We start from the raw sequence: 25,871 nt of genomic DNA, 5'->3' as shown, positions 1-25,871 counted from the left end.
ACAAATATGTTTTTATTTTTTAGAATTTCCGCGTAACTAAGAACCCACATGTGGCAGAAAAATTAGGATATGTTTTTCTATATAATAATTTGTAGTGTTTTAGTCTTTTAATCAAAGAAAAATTGGTATCACGATGATTTTGTCAAGAAGGGAAAAGATCGTTTTAGCTCGATGGAAAATTGGTATGTTTCTAGTTTCTTTATTTTTTGGAAATTTAATAGAGAATGAAATAGATTTCATATTAAGAATCCGTGATGATCTGTGAACCAATGATCATGTTATGTAATGAAGTAGTTCATTGTACCCAAGTTCGAGATTTAAACAGAATAATAAACAAGGTTTGCGTGACGCTATCGTAAGCTAACGTGGGCAGTTTGTTAGTTTTAATTCATAGTTTGCCCTATTTTGACACACCTTGATGTATTATCCATTTTATAATACACGCCAATTTATAACGAATTGAATACCTAGAATAACAACAATTTACTTGTGGATTTGTATAACCATAGAGATATAAATGTTTTGAATTTGGTCAACTGTGCAGTTTTACCATAGCTTTTTTTAACGTCTAATTAAAAGTTCAAAGAAATAAAATAGCCCTGTAAATTAATTGAAATATATTATCAGTGGTTCGATTCCAATTGGGGGGTTGGGTAGGGTATTTGTATTTTTGCTTCGTGGTGGCTAAAAGGTAAAATGTTGAAAACGTTCGTTGGTTCATGTACAAAAATAGTTACTTGTTGTGTAGTGATTATAATCATAAATTGGTGAAAGTGTCGTAATTCGTTGCGTTTATTAATTTGTAATATGCATCATGGTATAATGTGAACACACCAGTATTTTTAAGAGACCCTATTTCTGTAAAATGTCTCCGTAGTACCCTGGGTAAGCTTATCCCATGACGGTTTCTATAGTATCAGAATTTTATATAACTAAAAGTGCAATGAGGCTAAGAGTTAACATAATGCCAGTTCATCAAGTGGTACTCTATTTTTAATTATCAACCTGGATTTACGATAGACTTTCTATTAAATGTATAGGCCTATGTGTAGTTATAGAAAGAGACACGGAATTCAGACCACTTGGAAGTTGTAATCTTACTGCCTTTGGGGTTTTTTGTTCGATTCTTTTCTGGCCTTGACTTTTGGTTCATGATTTAACTTCTGTTTTATGAATGCTTCAAAGTTATTGTTGTGATTATCTGTACAATCTCGACACAAACGAATGCATTAAACGGATCCGACCGCCGACACACGGCAGACACACTATTTATTCAGATCTTATAGTTTGGAGAAATTTGGTTGGGAAAATTGAAAATACCATTATTGAAATAATACAACTATTGGTGTAATTTAAACGATCGAAGATCTTATTTGATGGCTTTGTATGTTATATAATTAAGTTTCATTTCAATTCAATATTTATCTTTTTAAGTCTGTGATTGTTCATTCTCTTTCGTAGCATAAGATAAACTAAACCACCTTAAGATTATTAAGTTCAATAATAGAGGCCCTGGATCAAGATTTTTAGAATGTCCTTCATTGAATTTACTTTCAATAGCCATGTTTTCTGAATTTAAAACGAATATACAACATTTTCTTCTTGCGAGATTTTGCTTGTTTTCCAATTTTAATTTTGTCAGGATTCAGTTTTATAGTCCAAAATAAACAAAGGTAACAAATATTCTGTTAATTATCATAATATTGTTTTAGCTGCCTGGGTTTGTGCTCAGTCTAGTGTCGAAAGAACGTATTCCATAAATGTATGAATGGCATCTCAAAACATTCCAAACCAATCACATGAAGTTAGGTTAAATTGAATACAATGCTCTAATTACAATTGTTGTTAGATTTGTTTTGGAAGTGCCTATTGGAACTCATTCCATCACCGTTTCGTTTACTTTTGTAATATTGTTAAATTGCGTACATATTAAATGATGAAATAGAATGAGTTTGATATTCAATATGAACACTTATACATCCTACTCGTTACAGTTCAGATTGACGGCTTAATTCAGATGCTGTATGTACAGAATTATGTAAGTTTATGGGCGAGTAATTTTCAATTAAATTCACTGTCACTCGCAATACCTTCGACATTGAATCAAGATGCAATGAAGTGAAATTAAATATAAAATAATAAATGTAGATTATCGAAGTATCATAACTTAAGACATTGTCAAGTATATCTCGCCAATCTTTTATCGATCATATTCTACTTCTCGTTCGTTGATATCATTATTTCTAAAGTTTATAACATTTTAACCTACACATGCGAGTTAAGCTTTCCTACTTTATTCAGAATATACATTAAAACAATGTTAAGTACCGACTAAAATATAACAACTTTAAAAATAATTATTAGTTATAGTCATAGTCATATAGTCATATATACTTTATTGTCCATTTAAAAAAACAGAAATGTGATTTGAAAACTGGCAAAATACAAAAATATAAAATACAATTTACAAAAACACACACAAAAAGTTAAGAGGCTAAAAATTGTTAAAATTAGATAAAAATTATTACTTGTTCGCTCAAAATACCCTGTTTTCATTACGGTTAATAAGAGTAACTAAATGTTCTATTACTAGTTAGAAAATATAATTACTTCCGAAAAGACTGGAATTTAGAAACTATATACCATTGATGATATAATTCAGTTGGCCTAGGAACAAAAGATAATCTGTACTGTCGGGGCCTCGTCATCGCCCATTATGTATCTTCAATAGAATGTCCTTCGGTAAGGTCCTCCTCATAAAGGGATCTGAATAAAAATGATATGGTAATAAAAACAACAAACTAAGTTTTGTGGTTTAAGAAAACAATTAAACTTTCAAATACGTGATTAACATTATTGTTATAAAAATGTTCGTTGAATAATTTCCTGTTATCGAATCCTGTTTTTATACTCATGAAAAAAAGTGTTAATTACTAAAACACATAATTTATTTGGACGCCATTATCATTTTAAAGAAGAAAATAGTGTTCACACATCCATTATTATCTTCTTTTGAGCATTAGGTCTAAACTTGTCATATGGACCAATCCGACAAAAAACGAACACATTACTTTCAAATTAGATTTTTAAGAATTTGGTCAGCTTTTATATAAGTGGGAAAATATCAAAACGTACTGTATTTGTTTTGTGTACCTAATTCTCACTACCATTTTTATATGAATGAAATACTGTGGTTTCTTTCAATTAGGTGTATCGGTTTGATCAGTTCTATCTTGTTATTTTTTAAACTAAAGCCAGTAAAAACAATAACACATTCTTGTGGATATTGATATCTTATACTTTGATCATGTTTTCTAATTTTAAATGTTCTTATCTTCCTTACGATGGTCAAAAACTTCTTTGTAGAAACAAAGACTATTTCAAACATGTTTTACCTTTACTTTGACTGATTATTTCACACGTAATAGTACAACGTCTTAGTGTCATGTATTATAGTGTTGAAATTATATTTATGATACCACACCCCTGGATGTTCAACTCTTATAGACATATCTAAACGTACTTTTTCTTTATCACATCTTCATCTAGACCGAGACAACTTTCTTCTAAGTATATTATTTATAGCCGTTGAACCAGATCAAACGATTTTAAAACGCTCTTTTTCCTAAACAATCATCTATTTTATTGCAACTGATGGCTTCTATTGGTCATTTATTTGTAAAACTAATGAGACGTGGACACGTTAATTGTGTTGTGATAAACCTAAATGATCAGACTTTATGTCAATACAAACGGAGATTCAGCAGTTTAAATCCGTTCGTGTTTAGTAAACTTTCTAGTAATTTCAGAAGTATTTATTTCATTTTATAAGCTAATGGAGTGGTTGTTTATTTGTTAAATGTTATTAGAGAAGTGTGTTTCTTTTATTGTGTGTTGTTGTAACGTATGGGGCCTTATGGAAACTAGATGACAAGCCAATAAAGACAGCATAAAAAGTAGCCTATAGATTTATTAATGTAGGTACAAAACAGAAGCTCATATGTTGTACTAAACATACATACAAGGACAATTAACTTATTCAAATTAAATACTTATCGGATTTTATTAATATATTATTAATAATCAAACCATTCGAAAAAACACAAATTCACTTAGACGAATAATCAATGTTACAGTGTGCGTTCTATTTCAGACATAACGTTTGAATAGCTCGCGGGAGAATGAATATCAACGACCGCCGTTTACCGTGAAAAGCGTGCTCTTTAGGCCTGACATTTTTATTTCAATGGTGTTAAAAAGTCTACAAATATTAAGGCCTGAAGGTTTTATTCACAATTATTATTGCTAATGTTCACTGGCATCTGTCAACGCATGTCTTTTTACCATCAATAGCAAGTAGTATTTCCGAATAGTTTTCAGCAGTATTCAACTTAATCTCAATTGCGTTCAATTTCCTTTAACATATTCTACGCTTATTGTACATTTCCTCTGCAGTGTGTTGTAAATAGATTTTTATTTTGGTATACAAGCGAATTTTTTCACATGCTTTTCATTCTTGAATTTCTTCCTTTAGTAAGTGGCCATTTCCTTTAATTGTTATCCTAGTTAATTAATTAATTTTAAAGTATATTGATAACTATATATAGTTGTGAAGACGTGAACTAAGTCATAACTTGAAACCCAGGATGTTGAGGAGAATGAGAAAATAAGTGTTAGGTTATATGAGGTTATTGGGTAAAACACTCGTGTGCGAGTAATTGTCCAACAGCATTAAATTTAATTTTTAAAAAACAAATAAGAGAAAAACGTTTTTATTTTGTTAAGAATGTGGTGATTGAAGATGGTCGATACACAATAAAATCGTTCTGACGATTTAAGAGAATAAAACGGCAACAATTATTACTCTAACGATATGCTTATTTATTTACTTATATGCCTACTATACAAAATATTATACGAATGAAAAATCTTGTTTGTGTAGGTCTATAGGTAAATATTGTTGCTGACAGTCATTAAGATTCACGAGATGTTTAACCAAACTAAATTGTTGGAAGATAAAAATTACACACAACGTTTAAGGAATATATATCCGCGCCTGCTAACAAATTCGCCATCAATGTAAACGTTATAGAGTTAACGTATTGCCTATTTTCAAATGGCCGAGGTTGGTCAAATTCATTTTTATTAGACCTATAATCATTGTTTTTATATACAGCAAAAGAAATTAAACAAATCAATTACGGGTATATAGACAATATCGTGCTTAAGCATGTGTGATTACATCTAGTTACTTTAGGCACACCTGATTACCTGGATAACACACGGACAATTAGCTGATCCCGACCCTCAAGAGATCACCACACTTAAGTACGTGCTTAATTCTCAATGGACTTCAAGTGTTTCAAAAGTGTATCTTACGCTAAGCACAAATACAAATTGAACTTGTTGACTGATTAGATAGATAGGGGAAGACTAAAACGATCAAACCCAGAGGCAAGAAGTAAATTTCCATGTTTATACCCACCATCTGTCAGGTCCATATAGAGCCTAAAGATTGAACAAAATACAATTGGGAAACTTAGTAGAAATATACGAAATACCCAGATTATCATAAATGTAATCTTACGTTTGTTAACAAACGGGAACATTTAAATTCTGTAATGCTCATTGGATCTAATAATAGAAATTAGGCAAAATGGATCATAATGATTTTCCTTACATTTGCATCGACGTATGTGCTTTATCTTTTACAATTGTTCTGTCTCTTTAATCAAATTAACTAATTATGGATACTTCAGAATTCTTAAGACTGCAGTATTTGGATTTTAGACTTAAATAAGTCATTTGTAAAACATTGATTTTATGTGCCCTCTGGCTAAACGTCGTCTGTTTGCTTGCTTTTAGGTCATGGTGGCGTGAATCAATTGGGCGGCGTGTTTGTAAATGGACGGCCACTGCCTGATATGGTAAGACAACGTATTGTAGATCTTGCTCACAGTGGCGTCAGACCATGTGACATCTCAAGACAACTCAGGGTATCTCATGGATGTGTCAGCAAAATCTTAGGGCGGTAAGTTCATATTGTTTATTTATTTTATTATGTCTTTTATTGTACTAATACAAATTGTAGCCTTATATAATGGATCATTAGAACCTTCGCATCTCAATCCATGGATTGGAATTATGAATAGCTGTGTAAATACAAGAATTATGTCTAAATAGGCCTACAAAAAATGTAAAAGGTATACCTCCATGGGCAGTTAAAAATTAAACCCTTAACACAAAATGTATTGAACTAAAGTTGGGAATCAAATGATATGGTCTATAATAACGTGTACATATTATACTGTTTACTCTGAAGACCGAATAATCTTCGGTAGAGTGTCAACGCATTGAGGGCGTATTTTTAGTTTATCTGACATTTCAAACCTGTCATGTAAATATCGACATAAAATGTTGTGCTAACAATCACTGACAATTTATCGATTTTTCGCTTCAATTATTTTCATCTCTCAAATCAAATTTTATTTTCAATAGATTTATTTCATTTTATGTACTTGCAGTTGTGCTCCACTGGGATTTTCTATGATACTTTTATAGCTGTGACTTCTGCTCGGGTCAGTGGAAATGTATTAACATAATATCGCGAGTTATTTTATTTTGTTTATCATATTATCTCTTACTGGATGTGTTTGGTCAGTGTGATATACGAGAGACACCTTTATATAGCATTCTTATAACAGATCACGTTACTCGTTTTGAATTTATTTTATATTTTGACCGAGTGTGTAATGATGTCTTCATCAAAATATATTAATATACCAGTTAGTAACCTTTATTTATGTTACTTTATTTCTAAACAATACACAATTTATTAAAACTTAACATAATTTTAAAATAATTCTTCGCATCTCGGTTGGAACGTTTCTCTTTCGTACAAGATTTCCTATGGCTGCCGTTTTTTTATTTATTTATAGACATTATATAACTTCATACAATTTTCGGCTGTAATGCTTGTATACGTACTATATAATAATATATAAAATATAAACACTATAGAGATATGTAATTCCCAATTCCTTGGTTCACAGTTCCGGACGTAGGATAATGTTTATATAATGAACTTGTAATTTTGTTGATTTGCGTTCCAAATCTCGTTACCCTTTTCACTGTTATGTAACGCATTTTAGCGGTTTATAATGCGCACCATACATCTATGTTTAAACACTGTTGATTATGTATGCGCACAGTGATAACTTTATCATTTTCTGCTGTGAAAATTCCCACTGGTAATCGAAAATATATGCATAGTACTCATCATTGGCGAATGATCGTAAATAATATATAAAGATTCCAACGGAGATTATGCATGACTGTTGTAATATTGTAGTGATTTACAGTGGCCACGGATTCACCTTTATTATATGGGGTTTCTAAAGGTGACGTATAACGTGGATCCACAACAGGGGATAAAATAATAATTTATTAGATTTATAATTCAATATTTGATCAATAATATCAACTAAATTTGATTTTAATAACACATCTTACACTGCAATATATTCTAAGTAGAAAAATATTAAATAATAATTTTAGGGGAACTATGCTTGGAATAATATTCATTTCTAATAATAATAGTAAATATTGTTGTTTTTGACTGACGAAAAATATTTTTGTATTTATCAACACTCATAATACTTAAAATTCTAAACAAACCATACTAATAGTCACGAGTATATCTAAATAGTTATTTTTGATGATTCGAACATTGCGGCTCATGTTTTTGTCAAGCCAAATAAATATTTAACAGAGCGTCATAAACTATGTCAGGTGAACATTTAACCCCGGTATTATGAATCATATTAATTAATTTTATATGAGTAAAGTGAGGAAGTTAGAAAATAATGTAAAATGTCAAGAGTTTATCGGAAAAGTGATGGTAAATTAGATTATGTAATGCATTTAGCAAACTGAAAAAAAAAACACATTACGTTAAAACGTTCCTTCATTTTATGAATTAACCCTGTTTACATCGAATTTTTATTTTATGATCTGTTTGGAATTTTTCTGAATAATTTCGTTTTCTAATTTCTAATTGTAGTAAATATATTATATTACAATTAATTACCGGTACTTATTAATAGCTTATACACTGTAATCACAAACTTTAATCCGTGTATTTCAAAATTATTATAATGTATTTTAAACTGCAACATACACTATAAAAGACATATACACAATATTATATAACGTTATAAAAATATTTTATTCAAATATGAGATTTAAACGTCTATGAAATAACATAACAAATAAGTATAATAAAACAACCAAGATATTATGTATGTAAAGCGTAAAAAAATACATGCATGCTGATAAAAGATAACGGTTCTATTAACCATTTCGACACGTAAATGCATAATTATGTGATTCATATTTTATTTCAGATATTATGAAACTGGATCTATAAAGCCTGGTGTTATAGGAGGCAGTAAGCCAAAAGTAGCTACCCCAAAAGTTGTCAGCACAATTGCTTCTTATAAACGACAAAACCCTACCATGTTCGCCTGGGAGATCCGAGATAGATTGCTGGCCGAAGGTGTATGCGAGAAAGAAAATGTACCAAGTGTTAGTTCTATAAATAGGTAAGATTTTATTCAATAGCCAAGTAAACAGATAAAAAGAAACATAAATGAATAATCGAATTCCATAAAATCAATCGCTTATGACCGACAAAACCCTAAGAGACCCGAGATAGATTGCTGGCAGAAGAAGTAATGCGAGAAAAAAAATTATACCAAGTGTTAGTTAAGATTTTATTCAAACGGTAAAGTAAACAGATACAAACAAAACATAAATTAATGATTTTAAAGAATTCTAAATCATTATTTTTGGTTTACCGAAAAGTTGAACATTTATTTATAGGCCTAAAACATTATTTTTGAGATATTGATTTTCTCCTCGTTGAATTCTAACGTATTGAGATCTGAAGATTGTAATTTGAATCGCTTTCAGTTTCTTTATGTCTGCGTTGTTAATAATAATTATTATATTATTTTTAATTGTGAAAAAAAAAGAATAAAACAGTGAAATAGAATATGTTACACTCAAATCTATCGTTGCAGTATTTAGGCCTAGATGCTGTTTTAAAAAAAGTTTACAATAGATTGCGTCATACTTTTCAAATTATCTTTTTACTTCTACTGATAGTCCTCTCTAATAAGTCAATAACAAATACCGCTTTGTAACCGAATTTATTATCAGTTTCGCATTAGGCAGTTATTTTAATCTGACCGTACGACAAACTGTCACAAGAGGTGACGGGGTAATAGAGCAAAGACTCAAAATCAATTATATTTTAATTTTTAATTTACGGCAAAACAGGGATTTCCTTAATTGTGGGCATCCTTTGACTATCAAAATTACATAATAAAAACTTAATAACATAATTATACATAATGATAGGCCTATATGTAATTTATTACTGGCCTACTAACCAAATATGTGTTTCAAAAATAACATGTTACAACCACGTGTCATTGAGATTAGACCAAGCTATTGCAAACGAAGGGTGGAAGTTAAACATCATCTTTATATTTATAATCACTTAACATTTATTTTCTTTATCGAAATTTTACAGAATTGTTCGAAATAAAATCGGTGATAAAGGAATAAAAGGTGAAACAGTACCGGAAGGAATGACGTCACTTTCTACATCCTCGTCCACGAATTCTGTTATAACAGCTACAGATGTTCCAGTAACGACTGGTTCTTCATATTCTATAGCTGGTATACTAGGAAAGGTTAAGCAGGGATATGACGGTAAGAATATTGATAATATTCTATGCTGATGCTTAAAAGTGATTGTCAGGAATGTATATAAGAAAAACAATTCATGTGGAAGTTCTTTTAATTATGAGCAATAAGTTGTGTTTCTCCATTTTTTCTTGGAGATTTAATTGGAGAAATGGAGAATTTAACAGAGTTAGTAATTCCTGTTATAGCCTACAATTACCTATCAGTCCATGGTTATACTGAAACGCACTATAACATTGGGGTCCAACCCCAATCAAATGGATGAACTGAACTATAATACATTTAGTCTCGCGCAGGGACGTTTTAGCGAATACGGAGCTATCTTACTCTTGTTAACAAGAACGAATAGAAATATTTGTTTTAATACTTCGCTAATAAAAGCAGGTGTACTATAACAATATTATTAAGGTTAACAATGACACGTAATTCATAAAAATTCAAAATGGTTAAGTCATCACTTTACGAGCCATCGAGTAAATAACACAATTCGCTTCCTATTTGTCCCGCAGTCGTGCTTAATATTCATTGTCCATAGCCATCAAGGGCAGTTCATATCAAAGCACGTTATGCTTAATCGAGCTTCTCAAATAAACTATCTCTAAGATTAATTTCTCAAAATGTAGTGAATCTGTATTTAATCATTGGCCCAATAATTCAATTTTTTACAATGAAATTAATTTCCTTATTCAATCTGAACATTGTGAGTTATTATCGTGTGACTGTAATCAGCTTCGATAACAACATTATTGACTACTTTGAATTACGAAACCATTTAAATAACAAAATAATTATGAGTTTAAAATGTAAAGACATGTATTGAATCATAAATGGAGGACATTAATATTATTTTTTATTAATTACTATATTTAGATTTATTAGCTAATTAATAATATATTAATAATGATTCGCGGATCTGAGAAAGAATTATTGGAAGATAAAAAGTTACAAGCGCGGCGTGTTGTTATTAAACTCGTATATTATAATTGAATACAAAATAATGTTCAGTATATTTTTAGTTTGGAGTTCCATTGATGAACATACTACTTTTATATTATGTTAAACATAAACGTTTTATCGGCCCCTAGTCATATTTAAAAAATTATTGAAGAATAAAGAATAATATAATTTCATTCATCACGTGATAATGCTATATTTGAAACCGAGAATGCTCTAATATATTATTAATAGAACATTGTAGGCCTAAACATATCTGATAAGATGTATTTATTTTTATCTACATTATTTTAATTACGATTCAGCAAGAAGCTGTTTATGCGATAAGTGATAGAACATACTTCAACTCATAAATGTCATATTTCTGAATATCTCTTTGAACATAGAATATCATATTATTTTCATCCATTAACGAATGGCTTTGCATCTTGGAATATTTGAACAGACAGATGTCTGTAGTGTATATTGTTTTTGTTATTGCGTTGATATTACTTTAAACTTGTTATTTTATTCATGACTGCCTGTTTTTAAAATCAATTACGTTTAACGAGTTTCTGTTTTGAAGTTCGTTTTATGATTACGCAGATTATACTGAAATTAGAATTTTGCCCCTTATTTTTTCCATCATCACCTCTTGATAGTAAAGTATAGGCGACTGCTCGCTTGGAGCTTAATAACGCCAGCGACTCCCTTATGATAAACCAGCCCGTCTTCGGCGGGTCTGCGCTAACGAGTATATTATAGACATGTGTAATTTCAAATTTTCCAATATTGGGCCTTAAATGTGTTTAGAATAGCAGTGAGTATCTTTATGAGTCTACAGGGAGTTGTGTATGACAAGCTAACGCATAACTCATTGGATCGTTCTTGATGGCTGCGTTCGAATGCGTCCCGTGTTGTGTTTGTATTTCCACAGGCAGATAACTTTCGTAGAATATTAATAAAGCTATCGCGACGATCCCGTACTCGCTCGGCTGGGCATAGGGTGGTAAAAGCCAACTACGTTCAATTTACTACTAGTGAGAATTCTATCAAAATTAATGGTTAATACATGACTTAAATACGAGTGGAATAAACAGTGTTGGACGATTAAAAACAGGTCTAATGATTTTAGACTTCAAAATATCCACGTCTTAAATTGAGTTAGAAGTTTTAAAAATGGTAGGGAGCGCAAAAATTAACTTAGAAATTGAAAAAAAAAAACAGGAGCTTTATAGACGATAGAGCCTACCGCTACTACAGTCATCAAGACCTACCAGTAAAACCAACAGATTCTCTTTTTAACGAATTTTATAATTGTTGTTATACTTAAAGCAAATTTAAAACAAAATAATAAAGGTTATCGGGTGAACAATAATATAACTTAATACATTAGTTTATAGAATAATACAGATGTGTTACAGACATATTTTTCTTTATGTTTATAAAGCAATGTTTATGAATATTTCGCTAATATTATTTATATATTTTTTTATTACTCTTATTTAGTTTTCTACATCAACAATTATGATATAAATTAATATATATTATTGAAATACAAAACATTATTTAATCAACACTAGTTTATATCAAGACTTTTATTTTAGACGATGAATAAAGAAGAACAAAAATACATGTAAAATTTAATGGGGTATGGAATATTGTGTCGTAAAATATAAAATATTAATCAAGACCCATTCGAACACGATTAAGAGCTATTTATCAAAAAATCTACCGAGTTTAGCTATCAATAATTAATCACTCCGGTCATATTAATATGAATACATAATGTTAGCGAAACTCAATTCGGCTCGACTAGGATTAGTTAAGACGTAGGGTGTGATATTTTGTGATCTCTAATAGAAACATTATCGTGCCTACGAGGTGTAAATCACATAGAAATTGCATAAATCGACGCTTCATCGATGTTCCTAGATAATGTACGTCCAATGTCCATATCTGTTTGTCATTAAGTTTCATATGAGAAAAAAACTAGAGTAAATAACGAGATACACCGTTCCAGTTAATTGAGCAAGTTCTCGCATAAACTCTCGCGGGAGTTGGCGTGGTAATACCGTAAGGGTGACATGAACGTTATTAGCCAAGTAAATGAAGCGAATAGACTAAGCCTGACAGGTTCCACTAGCTTCTCTACAAAAAAAATGAACTAGGACGGACTAATTATTCATATTGAGTTACTTGATATTTACAAAATACAAAACAAAAAATAGAGTAATGATTTTAGATGTTTGAAGGGGTTGGTTGATAACATTCGGTTTAGAAACAGCTGACTTACCTTCCTTTGTTAAAAAGATAAGTTTAATGCATACATAATGAGATGTTATTTTAGCGGATCCGATATAGAATGGTTGTTATAGAATAGAGAAAATAAGGCATATAATGTAATGTAATGTAGATTCAATAAACATATTACTAATCTTAAACATTTAGAAAAAACTTCATAAAATAGATAATTAGCTTTTTAATTGATTAATTTTTTTTCAGCTTTGCTTCAATGAAAGCAAATACAGTCGTTCGGGTAATTTAAAAAAAAACCTAAAAGCAATATTTAATTCATGATACATGTACTGCACGTCTATCATCCAAGTAACGATATTTAATATTTGATGCTGTGCAATATTTATACATCTGAAAACATAAAATAATGACTAAATAATTAAATAACGAAGCAGAACAAAAATACACACGCCATTTATTTATTTATAAATCCACGTTTTTACACATTGCGATAATTTGTCCGGTTATTTACAGTCAACCAAATATTCATAAATATTATTGCTTTCTCCATGAGGTTTGTACGACAGTTGCTGTGCTTAATAATGCCAACAAATCTCAATGGCAATCACGTACAATTTTAACGCTGAACTTAATAAGATTTAAATGTGTTTATTTCATATTAATTTCATATTAGTATTCAAATCAATAATATCTTAAATGCGTGATGCATTTTTTTTATGTAGAATTTTGAAAGTGCTATTTTTTTTGTAAATATATACAATTTTGTTTTTAAAACTTAAAGAATGAATAGGTTCATTTTGTAGCTTTAATAAAGTTAAAAAACGAAGAAAAAAATAAATAATTAAATTTAACTTAACCCCTATTGGCTTTTACTCAATTTGACTATTTTATTGTTTTTCATGTAAATATTTTTTTTAATACATTTTTTTGTCACAAGTGGATAACTTATGTGACATTAAAAAGCCACATTAATTTGTTTCATGTGGACAGTACATCTTTAATTAATCGTTATTATTGCATATACCCATTTTTTTGCTGTGTATCAAAGTGTATCTATATAGGCCTACCGCTTAACAAACCGAACGCCGATGTAATGATCTGTGGTGGCATCCAGTTAGCAATGTCACTAAAAATGTTGAAACATTAGTGTCAAATGATCAAAGCTATTAGAAGTCTGTCTTCTATATTATTCTTAAAAACATTCAAATTGTCTGTGTCTGTAGGCCACATGGTATAATGTGAACCGCCGACGACGTTCAACCCAAACAAAATTAGGAGCTCCTGTCGAGTTCATTTACGTTAAACACACGATTAAATGTTGCCACATTAGTCCTAGGGTTGTGGTTTTAAGGAGATATTATGAACATTTCCTCCTTAACCAGTGTTGACCTAACGATCAAAGGTGATTAACACAGAATAGCTTTTTTTTAAATGCATGTTTCAAACGAGGAATATAATGGTCTGTTTATTCAGTTGATGCAAATTTAAAAAAATTAAATTGTAGTGCGCATTGATATACGCGATTTTAAACAAACTAAATTACTTGTATAAATAAATAAATTACCGTACTCTATCTATTTAACTCTATCTACTGTAATAAATGTAATTTTCAAATGTTGGAACAATAAATAATACTGGTAATTCTTCACTTTTTAAATTAAAGATGGCTGACAAGTCGCGTATATAATTATCTTTAAACGCACAGACTCCAATAAAACGAAATATCAACTATTTGTACATTTGTAATAAATACACAAATAATTATTCTGTTATTAGTATAATTTGGAACAGCAGGCGTCACCAATTATCACTATAATTCCGGAAGGGCTTACACATCTAGTTAACAACTGCAGACAAGATATCATTATATTTTTTTTCCAATATTACTTGATATTTTTGCAATCATCAGTTACCTCAATCATAAAGTATTCGCAGCTCTAGATCCCACACGATTTCTGAAAGTATGTTGGCTTTGAAAGGCGCCTAATTACCTTTATGTCGAGTACAAAAACAAACATGACTTATGATTCCAAGAAGTTATACTCAGTATGAGTAAAATGTTATCCATACATATTACCATTTTATGAATAGTTATCATCACAAGTTATGCCACCAACAATGGGGAATAAGAGAATCTAATAATGTACTTCTCATAATTGTAACGATGCAAGCTGTCGCAGATTTTGTACGAAAGTCTCATAGGGTGCAAACCAAAATGTTGTATTTGATAGTCAGTATTATAGTATCTGTACATGCGCAATAACAACAATCATACTTCCATTACATTGATAAACACGTATCGTAAAAGAACGTGCGCAGCAGACTGTATCCTGCGAAATAGAGCGACTGTGCGCATTCGACTATAACTGACCATTGTCTGGCCAAGCATCGGTGACCATTGAGGACATTAAGACGTATCTAATAAATACATTAGACTACAAACACAATAGTCTAATAACAACCTAGTCATAGCCTACTTGTGTGAATGGATGAATCTGCGCCATGCGAAACCATATTTATTATTTAAACACTTCTTTGTACTTTATAAAATAAGATGATGCCTTAATAATTCACAAAGGACAAAGTTGTTTACATTACCATGAAACATTACGGTACACTAATTATTGTACTGAAACTCTACGTTATCAAATTTTTACTGTGACTTTTAGGTTTTACTGTTGTAAAATGTTATCAGAGAATCAATTTTACTTTAGTACGTAATGTTCACACGGTACTTCACACGCCTTGTGTTAATTGCATATTTTTGGACACAATGATTCCATGAGGCTTTCTGTTACTGCAAGTCGAATTAATTTTAGTGAAGTTTAAAATTGTTTCTAACTCAAAACGTCAAAGCGGTCAGTGCTAGAAGTAACTGAATATTTGAGTATTTATTTGTCTATGGGAGACGGTTGTCTGGCTCACGAATTCGGATAGCGCGCCTCTCAAACTAAACGCTCCAACATACATATCTCAGCGGTGCTTGCTCCTAATCTACCCCGTCTATCAGCCTTCATTCACAGGATTATAATAAAGAAATCTTTTTCTTTTGAAAACATTAATTAATATGAAGGTGTAGAATGTTAGCCAAGTAACCAACACCGTGAGAGTGAACCGTTTTAGTCTTCTCCATGATTTTACTTCTTGGTGTTTTATACGAACTTGAGCTTACCTCTAATTTCACCGGTGCTAATTTAAGGAATATATTTTGACAAATTACACAGATATTGGATATGTTGAAATGTCAAACAGTATCGCTTAATATATTGAGAATATGATGAATGAACAATAGGCGGATTCATCGCAGGCGATCGCTACCGTATTTTTGTGTTTGATCAAATTTCGTTCTTTTCCTAATTACTGTCATATATAGCCCACTTTAGTTGAAACGAGATGTAAGTTGCTTTAATTAAATGAAATAACAGAATAATACAGTACGACTGGCTCTTGTAATGTTGCATTATCGACAACCATTTCCGCTAAAATGACAATGCCTTTGCTTTTATATCAATCAAATTTAAATCAAATTTATATCAAAACAAATACAATTTGAATCAATTGAAAACAATGTGGAATGTATTACATTTTCAGGCTGTAATGAGCGAGGGCCTACACACCATCACCTGAATGGCGGCAAGCTAAGTGAGACAGAGGAATCTTGCAAAATGATATCTAATAGAAGTGCATTTACCTCGGACCAAATAAAAGCATTCGAAAGAGGAACACATTTTCCGTCGGATTATTACGTAAGAGATGAGTCAACGAAGCTTGAGATGAACGATTCAAGAACACAGGTTGGTGTACTTGCATTATTAATTATAAAAACTAATGCAATATTTGTTTTAACCTGCTTTTGAGAAAGAAGAGACTAATGATACACAAGCTGACCCAGTGATGATACATTTCTTTATACCAACACAATATAAGACAATGTATTTAAAAGCCACTAAGAAAGTTACTCTAAGATAACATAAGTGTTCGAGGCTTTCGTTTGTTTGAGCTGGTTACACTTTGCTGAATTATTCAAATTATATATTCTTTATGATCAATTAGAAGGAATAATGAATAACGACACAAAAGGGCGTCTAATAACGTTGCCGAATAAGCAGCTTAGACACCAAATCATGTTATTTCTAACTGTAAATATTTTGTTTATAATCAGGTTCCAAATGGTCCGGAATACACATTAACATCATTAAACCCTGTCAGTTTGATGCAAGATATAAAACCACCTGTTCCAATGTCCGAAGTTCTACAGCAGCAACAACAACAGCAGCAGCAGCAACAACAACAACAACAGCAACAACAGCAACAACAACAACATCAACAACATCAACACCAACAACACCAAGTTGTCACAACTAGTTATCAACCAGGTAGGTTTCAAATCTGTCCAAGCATGCACACTCAGCATGTTGAATGTTCTGTGACTGGCGTGATTTGTGTCTAACCAAACACTTTTAGATCCGTTCAGGCTTAGCTATTTACCCGGGTTTTGTTTCGCAGTACCCGGGTAAATAGCAAACGGAGAACTGTTGTGTTTTTATTTTGTTTTTCAAATTGTGTATTTATGTGCATGTTTCCTTATGTGTAAATTTTAGTCAATGATGACATTTTATGTTGTGCTGTGAATGTAAATAATCTGCATGATGTCACGTGTTATTGTTTTTGTTTGTTATTAGTGATCCCGAAAATAGATAAAGTTGTTTCGATGAGTAGTTCTACATTGACTGTGTTACAACCAGTAAGTGGAGCGTCCACTTATGAGTCAATTAGAGACATTCGTAACAACACTCAGCAAGTCACCGCACAGTATACTGGTAATGATCAATGAATGTTTTGAATCGTGTTTGAATAAACCATAAATGTATAGTACACCGCTTGTTTAGTAGTTTAACGATGCATGATCTGCAATGTATTATTGATGTGTTTAATATTGGCGCACTATCAATAGTTTTGCCGTTTGTTTAACTTGATCAATCACTACATGTGCTTTTATTCATGTTAGAGATAAATAATAATGTGTTGTGTATTAACAATACGCCCGTTCACGAGCTGGCGACGCACGGGTCAGAAAGAGTCAACAGCTATTGAATAAAGTGTAGCAATACGTCCATTTATTGCATTTTTTGTTAATGTTTCTTTGTTATTTTTATATTTATCAACAGCCCAGAGTAGACCCGATATTAACCATGTAGCTCAATACGCATCTCAAGCCACAAGTAACTACTCATCGGCACCAATGACAGGAATCATGCCTTCACTAATTATTCCTTCGTCTAACGGTTCATATGTAGGCCGAGAAGGTGAGATTTAATTATACAATGTTACTTCTATTTGTGCGTTACATTGAGTTATATCAGGGAGGTATACAATTTCTGGTTATATATTGTTTGAAGGTTTCCATGGCGTGTATATGTACATGTACGTGTATAGGACTACATTCGTGGTAAACCGTGTTAGACATAATGCGAATTACGACGGCATTGGTGGCATACGGTAAATATGAACTACGTATTGTAATAATATAAAGGATGATGATATAGAGATTAATACATTTAATTGATTTGTTTTGCAGATTATTCAAACCAATTTCAGATGCAATATAATGGTCAATTTCCCGCCCACTACAATGAATGGCAAAGATTTACAAATCCCCACCAAGCCTTGATGAGTGAGTATTTTTTTCTATTACCATTTTGATAATAAGCTATTTATTGGTTTACGTTTTTTTAGCAATCATCGTTATCAGAACAATATACAATAATCGATTAGAACAATATACAAAAATCGATCAGCACTCATCTATGTTTTAGTTTTATCTTCCTCTTACGGCATAATCATCATCGACATCAATCATCTTCATCATCATTAGTAGTTATCATTATTATCATTATCAAACCAATTCGTCATAATATCAATCTTTATCATATTAAATCAAGAACTTCAGTATCATCAGACCACTTACCATAATTATTATACATCATTTCAACCGTGTAACTTGCTATGTATTTTTACTCTTAGTTTTACTACGCATGACACAAACAGGGCTGATAATAGAATTTATTCAGTAACCAAACGAAATCAATACGAACAAATAACATTTAAAAATATTAAATTGGAACTTATTTGTTTATTATATCTAAATAAAAAATGTGTATCAATATGAGTATAAATCAATGAGATATATTGGTACTATCTCAATATGTAAATTAAATTACTTCATTTGCATATACTTTTCAAAGAGGCATGTTAGCAGCATGGCCTGATGAGTGAATGGTTTAAACTCTTTTCTGTATAGCAATTATTGCATGTTTTAATTTGCTTGCTTATTTTTGTTATACCTTGCACGTTTTTTATTTCTCTTCGCAGACCGCCCATGTCCTTAAAAAATTAGTAACCTATCATGAGGTCATAACTATTCTGACGTCACATTCGTACTATTTCTCCAGCAAAGGGCGAACAAGAAACCAATAACAACGTACTGGTCGCACCAACTAGGAACTTTCACAGCCAAGGTTCTCAAGCACAGAGTCTGGTAAACGTTGCTCAACAGTTAGCTCCAGATGCCATCAGTCATCTCGGAAGTATATCACGTACGGCCCACAATGCATTAGACCTACGTACATGCGCAAAAGAGCAGAAAAATTCAATTACGTGGGGCCAACTGGGACATCAGTAATACTATTTTTACTTTGTAAAACATGAATTCATAATCCTTTCATTTGTAAAATCATCTAATTATAACTTTATATTACCGCACTACCTCAATTATGAAACTCGCTACTTAAGACTCTGTTAACAAGTAGCATACTAAAGGCTTGTTTCTTTTCTTGATTTGCGTATAGTATTGTTTCTGTATCTGAACTTATGTATCATAAAACAGTTACTACGTTTATTTCAGAAAACAGATTTGACATCCTGGATAAGAAAAAGAAATTATCTTAAATGCAAAAGTAAACGGGACTCCAATTAATACCGAGATACAAAAGGTTTAAAAAATATTTTACAAACAATATTGGTCAGCATTTCCATACCAACAATTAGATTGTTATCAATATCGTTAGGCCTACAGAATGTTATGCCCAGTGTCGATATACAGTAGGTTTAATATTTTTAAAGTAACTTTGAACTGACGTGCCTTATGGTAGCCGCTATGCATTACTTTGAACGTAATTCAGAAATTAATAATTGGAAATCAATACTGCCATGGTGTTGGCAGGAATTCCAAATTGTTATACTTCCAACATAATGAAAATACATTCTCCTTAGGTCTTACCCTACCAATTTGGTAAAAGATATAAGTTTAACTTCTATCCCAGTACTTAGCCAGTATTGGTAATCGATCAGGCATCAGTTTCGTATGAAATTCTAAAATGTCACTGATATATTAGTTATGACGTTTCCTCTGACTACTACTCCGCATTCAATAATCATCAAAGACTATTGTAATGTTAGATGTCGTTAGAAAAGTTAACATTTATTTGTTATTATTTTTACAGATAATTTATTTATTAGATTTAAATTATTAATATTGTGTCTGTATGGATAGATTTTCATTTAATTTGTAAAATATTACCGTTTAATTTATGTAAATTAGGGTTATTTATAATGTCAGGGATAATGTGTTAGATACTGTATGGCTTAATTATTTTATAAGAAGTTCTCTGAAAGATCAGCAAACTTTATAAAGAAAATAACGTGTTTGATAACCTCGGATGTGTTCTCATAGGCCGTGTTTCTGCAGCCAAAAAAATTGATAATTAACCGATAAAAATTAACCGATAAAGTTAATTTTGTTATGGCTTCGGAATCACGGCCATAGTCCAAATACTCCATTATGATTCTTCTCCAATGTTTACTCGTTGTGGTCTTCTCTTCCACCCGCTTCCTCCACCTCTCCAACTTTTTCGGAGTATCTAACTGCAAATAAGAGATGAATCACTGTATAGGTTAAACATTATTTAAAATGTATTTTATATACATATGTATATACATATATAAATAGTTATTGTATAAAATTGACGAGGCTATATTTACGGTGGATTAAACGATAATTTAAAATATATTATTCAAAGTTATTAGATTATTAAATGCTGGACACAAACAATTATCCGATATTTAGATTTTTAAAACAGAAACCTTAAATATTGGATATTTTGTTTTAACTCTATGTTCTACTGCGTATTCAATGTGTTATGTTGCTTTATGAAACAAAACAGTACCGATTAATTGGTTGTCTGTTAAAACAATACTTGCCAAGATGTTCCATAAAAACACTCAATTATCTATAGATTCTATTGATGTTCATTATTTTGGTTCAGAATCGTTAAAAATGGGTATTTTAAAATGTCATTTTAGTTGACTACACGTATAGGGGCTAATGTTTGGCCTCAATAGTTTAATAACAAAAACGTAAGATGCAAAATGTATATTTACAATTAAAAAAGCGAAAAAAATAAAGATAATTAGAATTTGTAGATCATTATGTAAATATGACAATGATAATGATGAAAATAAACGAAATAATGAGGTAATTATATGAACATTTTCTTTTGTAATAAGGATTTTTTTTTTCGAAATTCTTAATTTCTACCTTTCTATTTTTCCGACATAAACTGGTCCTATAGTACCATAAGATGATAATACATTATACGTATATACAGGGAGTTGTAAAATATTTATTATTTTACAACTCCATGGTATATATATGTACATATAGCGATATTAAGGTCTAATAATTGCATTTTAAAAAGTCGATAATTTGGTTGATGTTGCATAAAATCGCTGTACTAATGAGTACAGGGATTTTGTCGAAAATCGCTGTGACCTTCCTATTTTATCAATATAAACTGGTTCCATGGCACCATAAGATGTTGATAACACAGTATACATGATAATTGCATTTTAAAAAGCCCATAATTTAGTTGATTTTGCATAAAATCACTGTACTATAGTACAGGAATTTTGTCGAAAATAGCAAACTGCTTCTTATTTTTCAATATAAACTGCTTTCATGACAACATAAGATGTTGATAACACAGTATACAAATAGCGATATAAAGGTTTATATTTAAATTTAATTTTAAGATGTCCATAATTTCAATTATTTTGCATACAATTTCGTCGAAAAATAGTAAATATCTATTTTCCCTGTCGACTTGAATAAGCTTTAACCCAGTACTGTGTAACATCATTCACAAAATTGTCACTGATTAGTATCAACGAAAATGTTAACAATGATAAAAAAACAAAAACAAGAATGTATATATACTAAATCTGATTTTATCAGTTATAAACTTACAGTTGGAGACCTGATTTGAAATATCCGGCACATAAATAACATCAACAATAGAACTCTTGCTTGTTAAATATGTTATTTAAATTACATATACTCTTTTAAATAAAACTGGGTTATACTAATTTAATATCTACATTACATTTTTTTAGAAAGGCCATAACCATGCTATAGGTATATGTAAAAATAATTTATTATTGCATCAATTGCGTGTCATACAGGGGCGTTCCATATCTTTTCTCACAAACTGAGAAAACTATATCATTAATGGTTACCTGCCAAAAACCAACAGTTTTTAAAAATATAACAACATGTTTAATCAACCCATATAAAAACTACAGTCCAATTAAAAATACACCACAACAATTACACCCAACTATTTAAAATATATGGTGAACAACATATTTGTTATAATATACAAATATTACTTTTAATTGTGGAACTGAAAGTTTATTTATGCAATTATACAACAGATAAGTAAAACCACTTGTCAATTAAAATATATAAGTATATCTTAAAATATATCAATTACATTGATTGGTTCTTCACATTGCTTACAAATACATCACCTAAAATGTTGTTATAAATAAATGTATTTTTCACCGGAGACTTACTACTATTGTGTAACATAAAGAGAAACTCTAATACTTTAGAGAAGTAAAACTTAATTGATTCAATAATACAAGTTCAAATACTTAGAACAATAAGTATTTGATATCGGCATCCACTGCAACATGTCATCTCCAAAATATTTATGTTGGTCAATATGACTCTTACTTTTTATAAAAGAAAATCAATGAATTAAATAATTGCTATACCATTAAATGGTAAAATGCTTTTCCATGATCATTTCACAATGTATTTCAATTAAAACGCCACTTCAGTATTACGTTGTTTTATATCATACAATTTTTGTTTTTATACAAGATCAGTACGGCAAACCTGAACTATGCAGAGGGCGAGAAAATAGGATATTTTTAGACTGAAACTAGAAAAAAAAAAACATTAGCCCAGGGACAAATTTGTTAATTTCAGTTCAATATAATACACTTTTAAATACCATTCATTCTCCATAAATTTCAAAGTTGTCAAAAATTTCAATTTGTAATGATATTTTATACATTAATTACAATAGACTTCCTTTAAAGTCTAGTTTTCTATACTCTAAAATATACACAATTTATATACAAAGAGTAAGACAAACATTACTAATACAGCAATGAATTCACAATCTGCCATTAAAACTTAGTTTTTTTTTTGTTCAGGCAAAATAAATTAATCAATTTATATCAGGCAATTATAATATAAAATTCTTAATAAAATGAGTAAAAATACACAAATTACCCATTGGTGAAACACATTGTTGACACACCCCTAACAGTTGATAATTAAGAACTCATTATAGAACTAGATTGTACAATATTGTTTTATATGGACTTCCATAGAATTTGAGATCATTTTGCATACATTGAAAAACATTTTTTGAACAGATATACAGTGGCCATTTTGAGAAGTTCAATTCCTGTTCACATCCCTACAGTTGTACAGTAGTAAATGGCTATAATTAAACTTTGTTGTTGCCTAGTTGACTCTCTAGTTGTTTTAATAGTTTCTCTACGGATAAACTACATTACTTCTGTTGTGGTTTGAGTTTGTTTATTTCACCACTTATTCCATTGTTTCTTCACTGTGGTCTACCAATCTGTTCCTGGTTACAAACACTTACACCCACTGCAGCTGGGAGTGATTCTTCTCCATTTCATATTAAATCAGTTCATCAAAATTATTGTTTATTCTGGCTTATTTTTCCTAGGGGCTGGTGTTGGTCGGTCTTGTGGTGTAGGTCGGCCTGGTCTTGGAGGTGGGGGTCTCATAGGTAAATCTGAAGGTAGGCCTATGGCATGACGTGATGGTGTTGCAGGAGGTTCCCTATGTGGCAACTTAGAAATCTAATAATACATAAAAACCAAAATACATCATATGTATTATGAGCACTATGACTTTCAATTTTTACATAATAAAACATTTTTCATGTAAACCTTTACATTCTAATGATATAATATTGTTTAAAAACTGATTAATAGGACTTGAGAACTAAGCCCTTTTGTTATGTATATGTGAAGACCATGTATCTAGTATGATTTGTGCTACACCATGGGTTTCTAAAGGAAAAGAATAAACGTTTGAATGTGTAGGTGTTTCAGGTATGCTAGAACCGTCTTCTGAACGAGTTAAGATAAAATGAGCTTTCGTTGGTCCTAAATTTAATAGATTCTTAATTATTAGTTAAATGATAAGAATTAATATTACTGGTATGATCCTAATTAATCTGGGACACAGAGATTTTTTAAATTTTAAATACATAATTCAACCTTCAATTAAATAATCATTCATATAATTTATCTATCTACGAAAATTACTCCTAAAAGAAAATATAAATAATCGAGACAATAAAAATGTAATTGTTCAAATTGTTGTTATTAGTATAGCAAAAATGAATATTTAAAAAAAAAAACAATAAATATTAGTATGCACTTTAAAATATAGTGTGTATGTGTGTAATAATAATTATAAATGTAGACATACTAAGGGCATATAGACTTTATGTATTACGCATTAGTAAGTGCATAATGTGTAAAGTATTTATGCAGTTATAACAGGTTTCAATAATAAGAATTGATTAGGCAAATTTAGAACAATGTTATTAAGGGGAAAATGCACCAAAATAATTTTGTCTAAAAGTTGATGGTGAATTACGTTAGTTATTGGAGCTATGACTACACTATACAAGTGGTTGTGTTATTGAGTTAATGTTAAAAAAGTGATGTTGTCCTAACATGCAACCCAGGTTATTAGCAACAATATGCTGTTCTTACTACTGTAAATTATAGATTGATATCAGCACATGTAATCTTATTTTGCCTCTTGTAGTTTACTAAGAATGCACTAAATGTCACATAAATGGAGGTAAAAATTTGGTTTACCTATCACAATAATATTATTGTACTGTTTATAATAATAATAATATTAGGGTAAATAAATAAAATCAAATAAAATCATTAACTAACAAAGCATATTATATAAAATGAAAAAATAATTCATTATCTTATATTATAATTCTTTTGTGAAATCTTTAAAGTGTGAACAATATTAGAATGGAAAACACATACAAACAAAGCAAGAGTACATGTAGTGTGCACAATTATTATAACTATTTCTGGTGTATTAAATCAGGAATAAGTATATTATACATAGATTGTACTAAATCAGCAACTCCTCTTATTATGTGAGTTTTTGATTTTCATTTACTTCTTACAAAAGTGTTTGTGGAAATTAGATAAATATGAAAGCTAAAATACATTAAACATGCACAAAAATTATTTTCATTATTATATAAAACAGAAATATTAACATCATAAGTTTTAGGCGTTATTTTAGGGATTATTTTTAGCAATTACACTGCTGCAGTTGTTGATAAAAGCTATTGTAGGTGTGTATGCATGCAAACACCTTACCCTCTTATAAACCATTTCCTCAGGTGGTATACCAGGAAGGGGTGCAGTGTACATGGTAGTGTACAGTGAATCATAATCACCTTCAGCCTAGA

The 25,871-nt window shown here is 30.5% G+C and overlaps 2 protein-coding genes across 17 annotated transcripts in view; one reads left to right on the top strand and one right to left on the bottom strand.

Moving 5' to 3' along the window:
* Positions 1-21,494, top strand: part of LOC140051767 (paired box protein Pax-2a-like) — a 46,494-nt gene extending 25,000 nt beyond the window's left edge. For 2 of the 4 annotated variants that reach the window (XM_072097075.1, XM_072097074.1), the window contains exons 2-10: positions 5,866-6,031; positions 8,406-8,603; positions 9,599-9,780; positions 16,558-16,760; positions 17,129-17,342; positions 17,649-17,786; positions 18,135-18,272; positions 18,545-18,640; positions 19,419-21,494. In XM_072097075.1, the coding sequence (XP_071953176.1) occupies positions 5,866-6,031; positions 8,406-8,603; positions 9,599-9,780; positions 16,558-16,760; positions 17,129-17,342; positions 17,649-17,786; positions 18,135-18,272; positions 18,545-18,640; positions 19,419-19,648 (1,565 nt within the window). In that variant the 3' untranslated portion in view covers positions 19,649-21,494. Of the gene's footprint in view, positions 1-5,865; positions 6,032-8,405; positions 8,604-9,598; positions 9,781-16,557; positions 16,761-17,128; positions 17,343-17,648; positions 17,787-18,134; positions 18,273-18,544; positions 18,641-19,338 lie in introns of all 4 variants that reach the window. The other 2 variants (XM_072097077.1, XM_072097076.1) reach the window with 2 other exon arrangements.
* Positions 21,495-22,026: 532 nt separating this feature from the next.
* LOC140050876 (B-cell scaffold protein with ankyrin repeats-like) overlaps positions 22,027-25,871 on the bottom strand; it is a 28,867-nt gene continuing 25,022 nt past the window's right edge. For 11 of the 13 annotated variants that reach the window (XM_072095842.1, XM_072095846.1, XM_072095848.1 and 8 more), the window contains 2 exons: positions 25,780-25,866; positions 22,027-24,213 (listed from right to left, as the gene is read on the bottom strand). In XM_072095842.1, the coding sequence (XP_071951943.1) occupies positions 24,055-24,213; positions 25,780-25,866 (246 nt within the window). In that variant the 3' untranslated portion in view covers positions 22,027-24,054. The remainder of the gene's footprint in view (positions 24,214-25,779; positions 25,867-25,871) is intronic. The other 2 variants (XM_072095849.1, XM_072095852.1) reach the window with 1 other exon arrangement.

The sequence above is a fragment of the Antedon mediterranea genome, chromosome 6 (assembly GCF_964355755.1).
Source record: "Antedon mediterranea chromosome 6, ecAntMedi1.1, whole genome shotgun sequence".
NCBI lineage: Eukaryota > Metazoa > Echinodermata > Crinoidea > Comatulida > Antedonidae > Antedon > Antedon mediterranea.
This window is presented reverse-complemented; position numbering and strand designations above follow the sequence as displayed.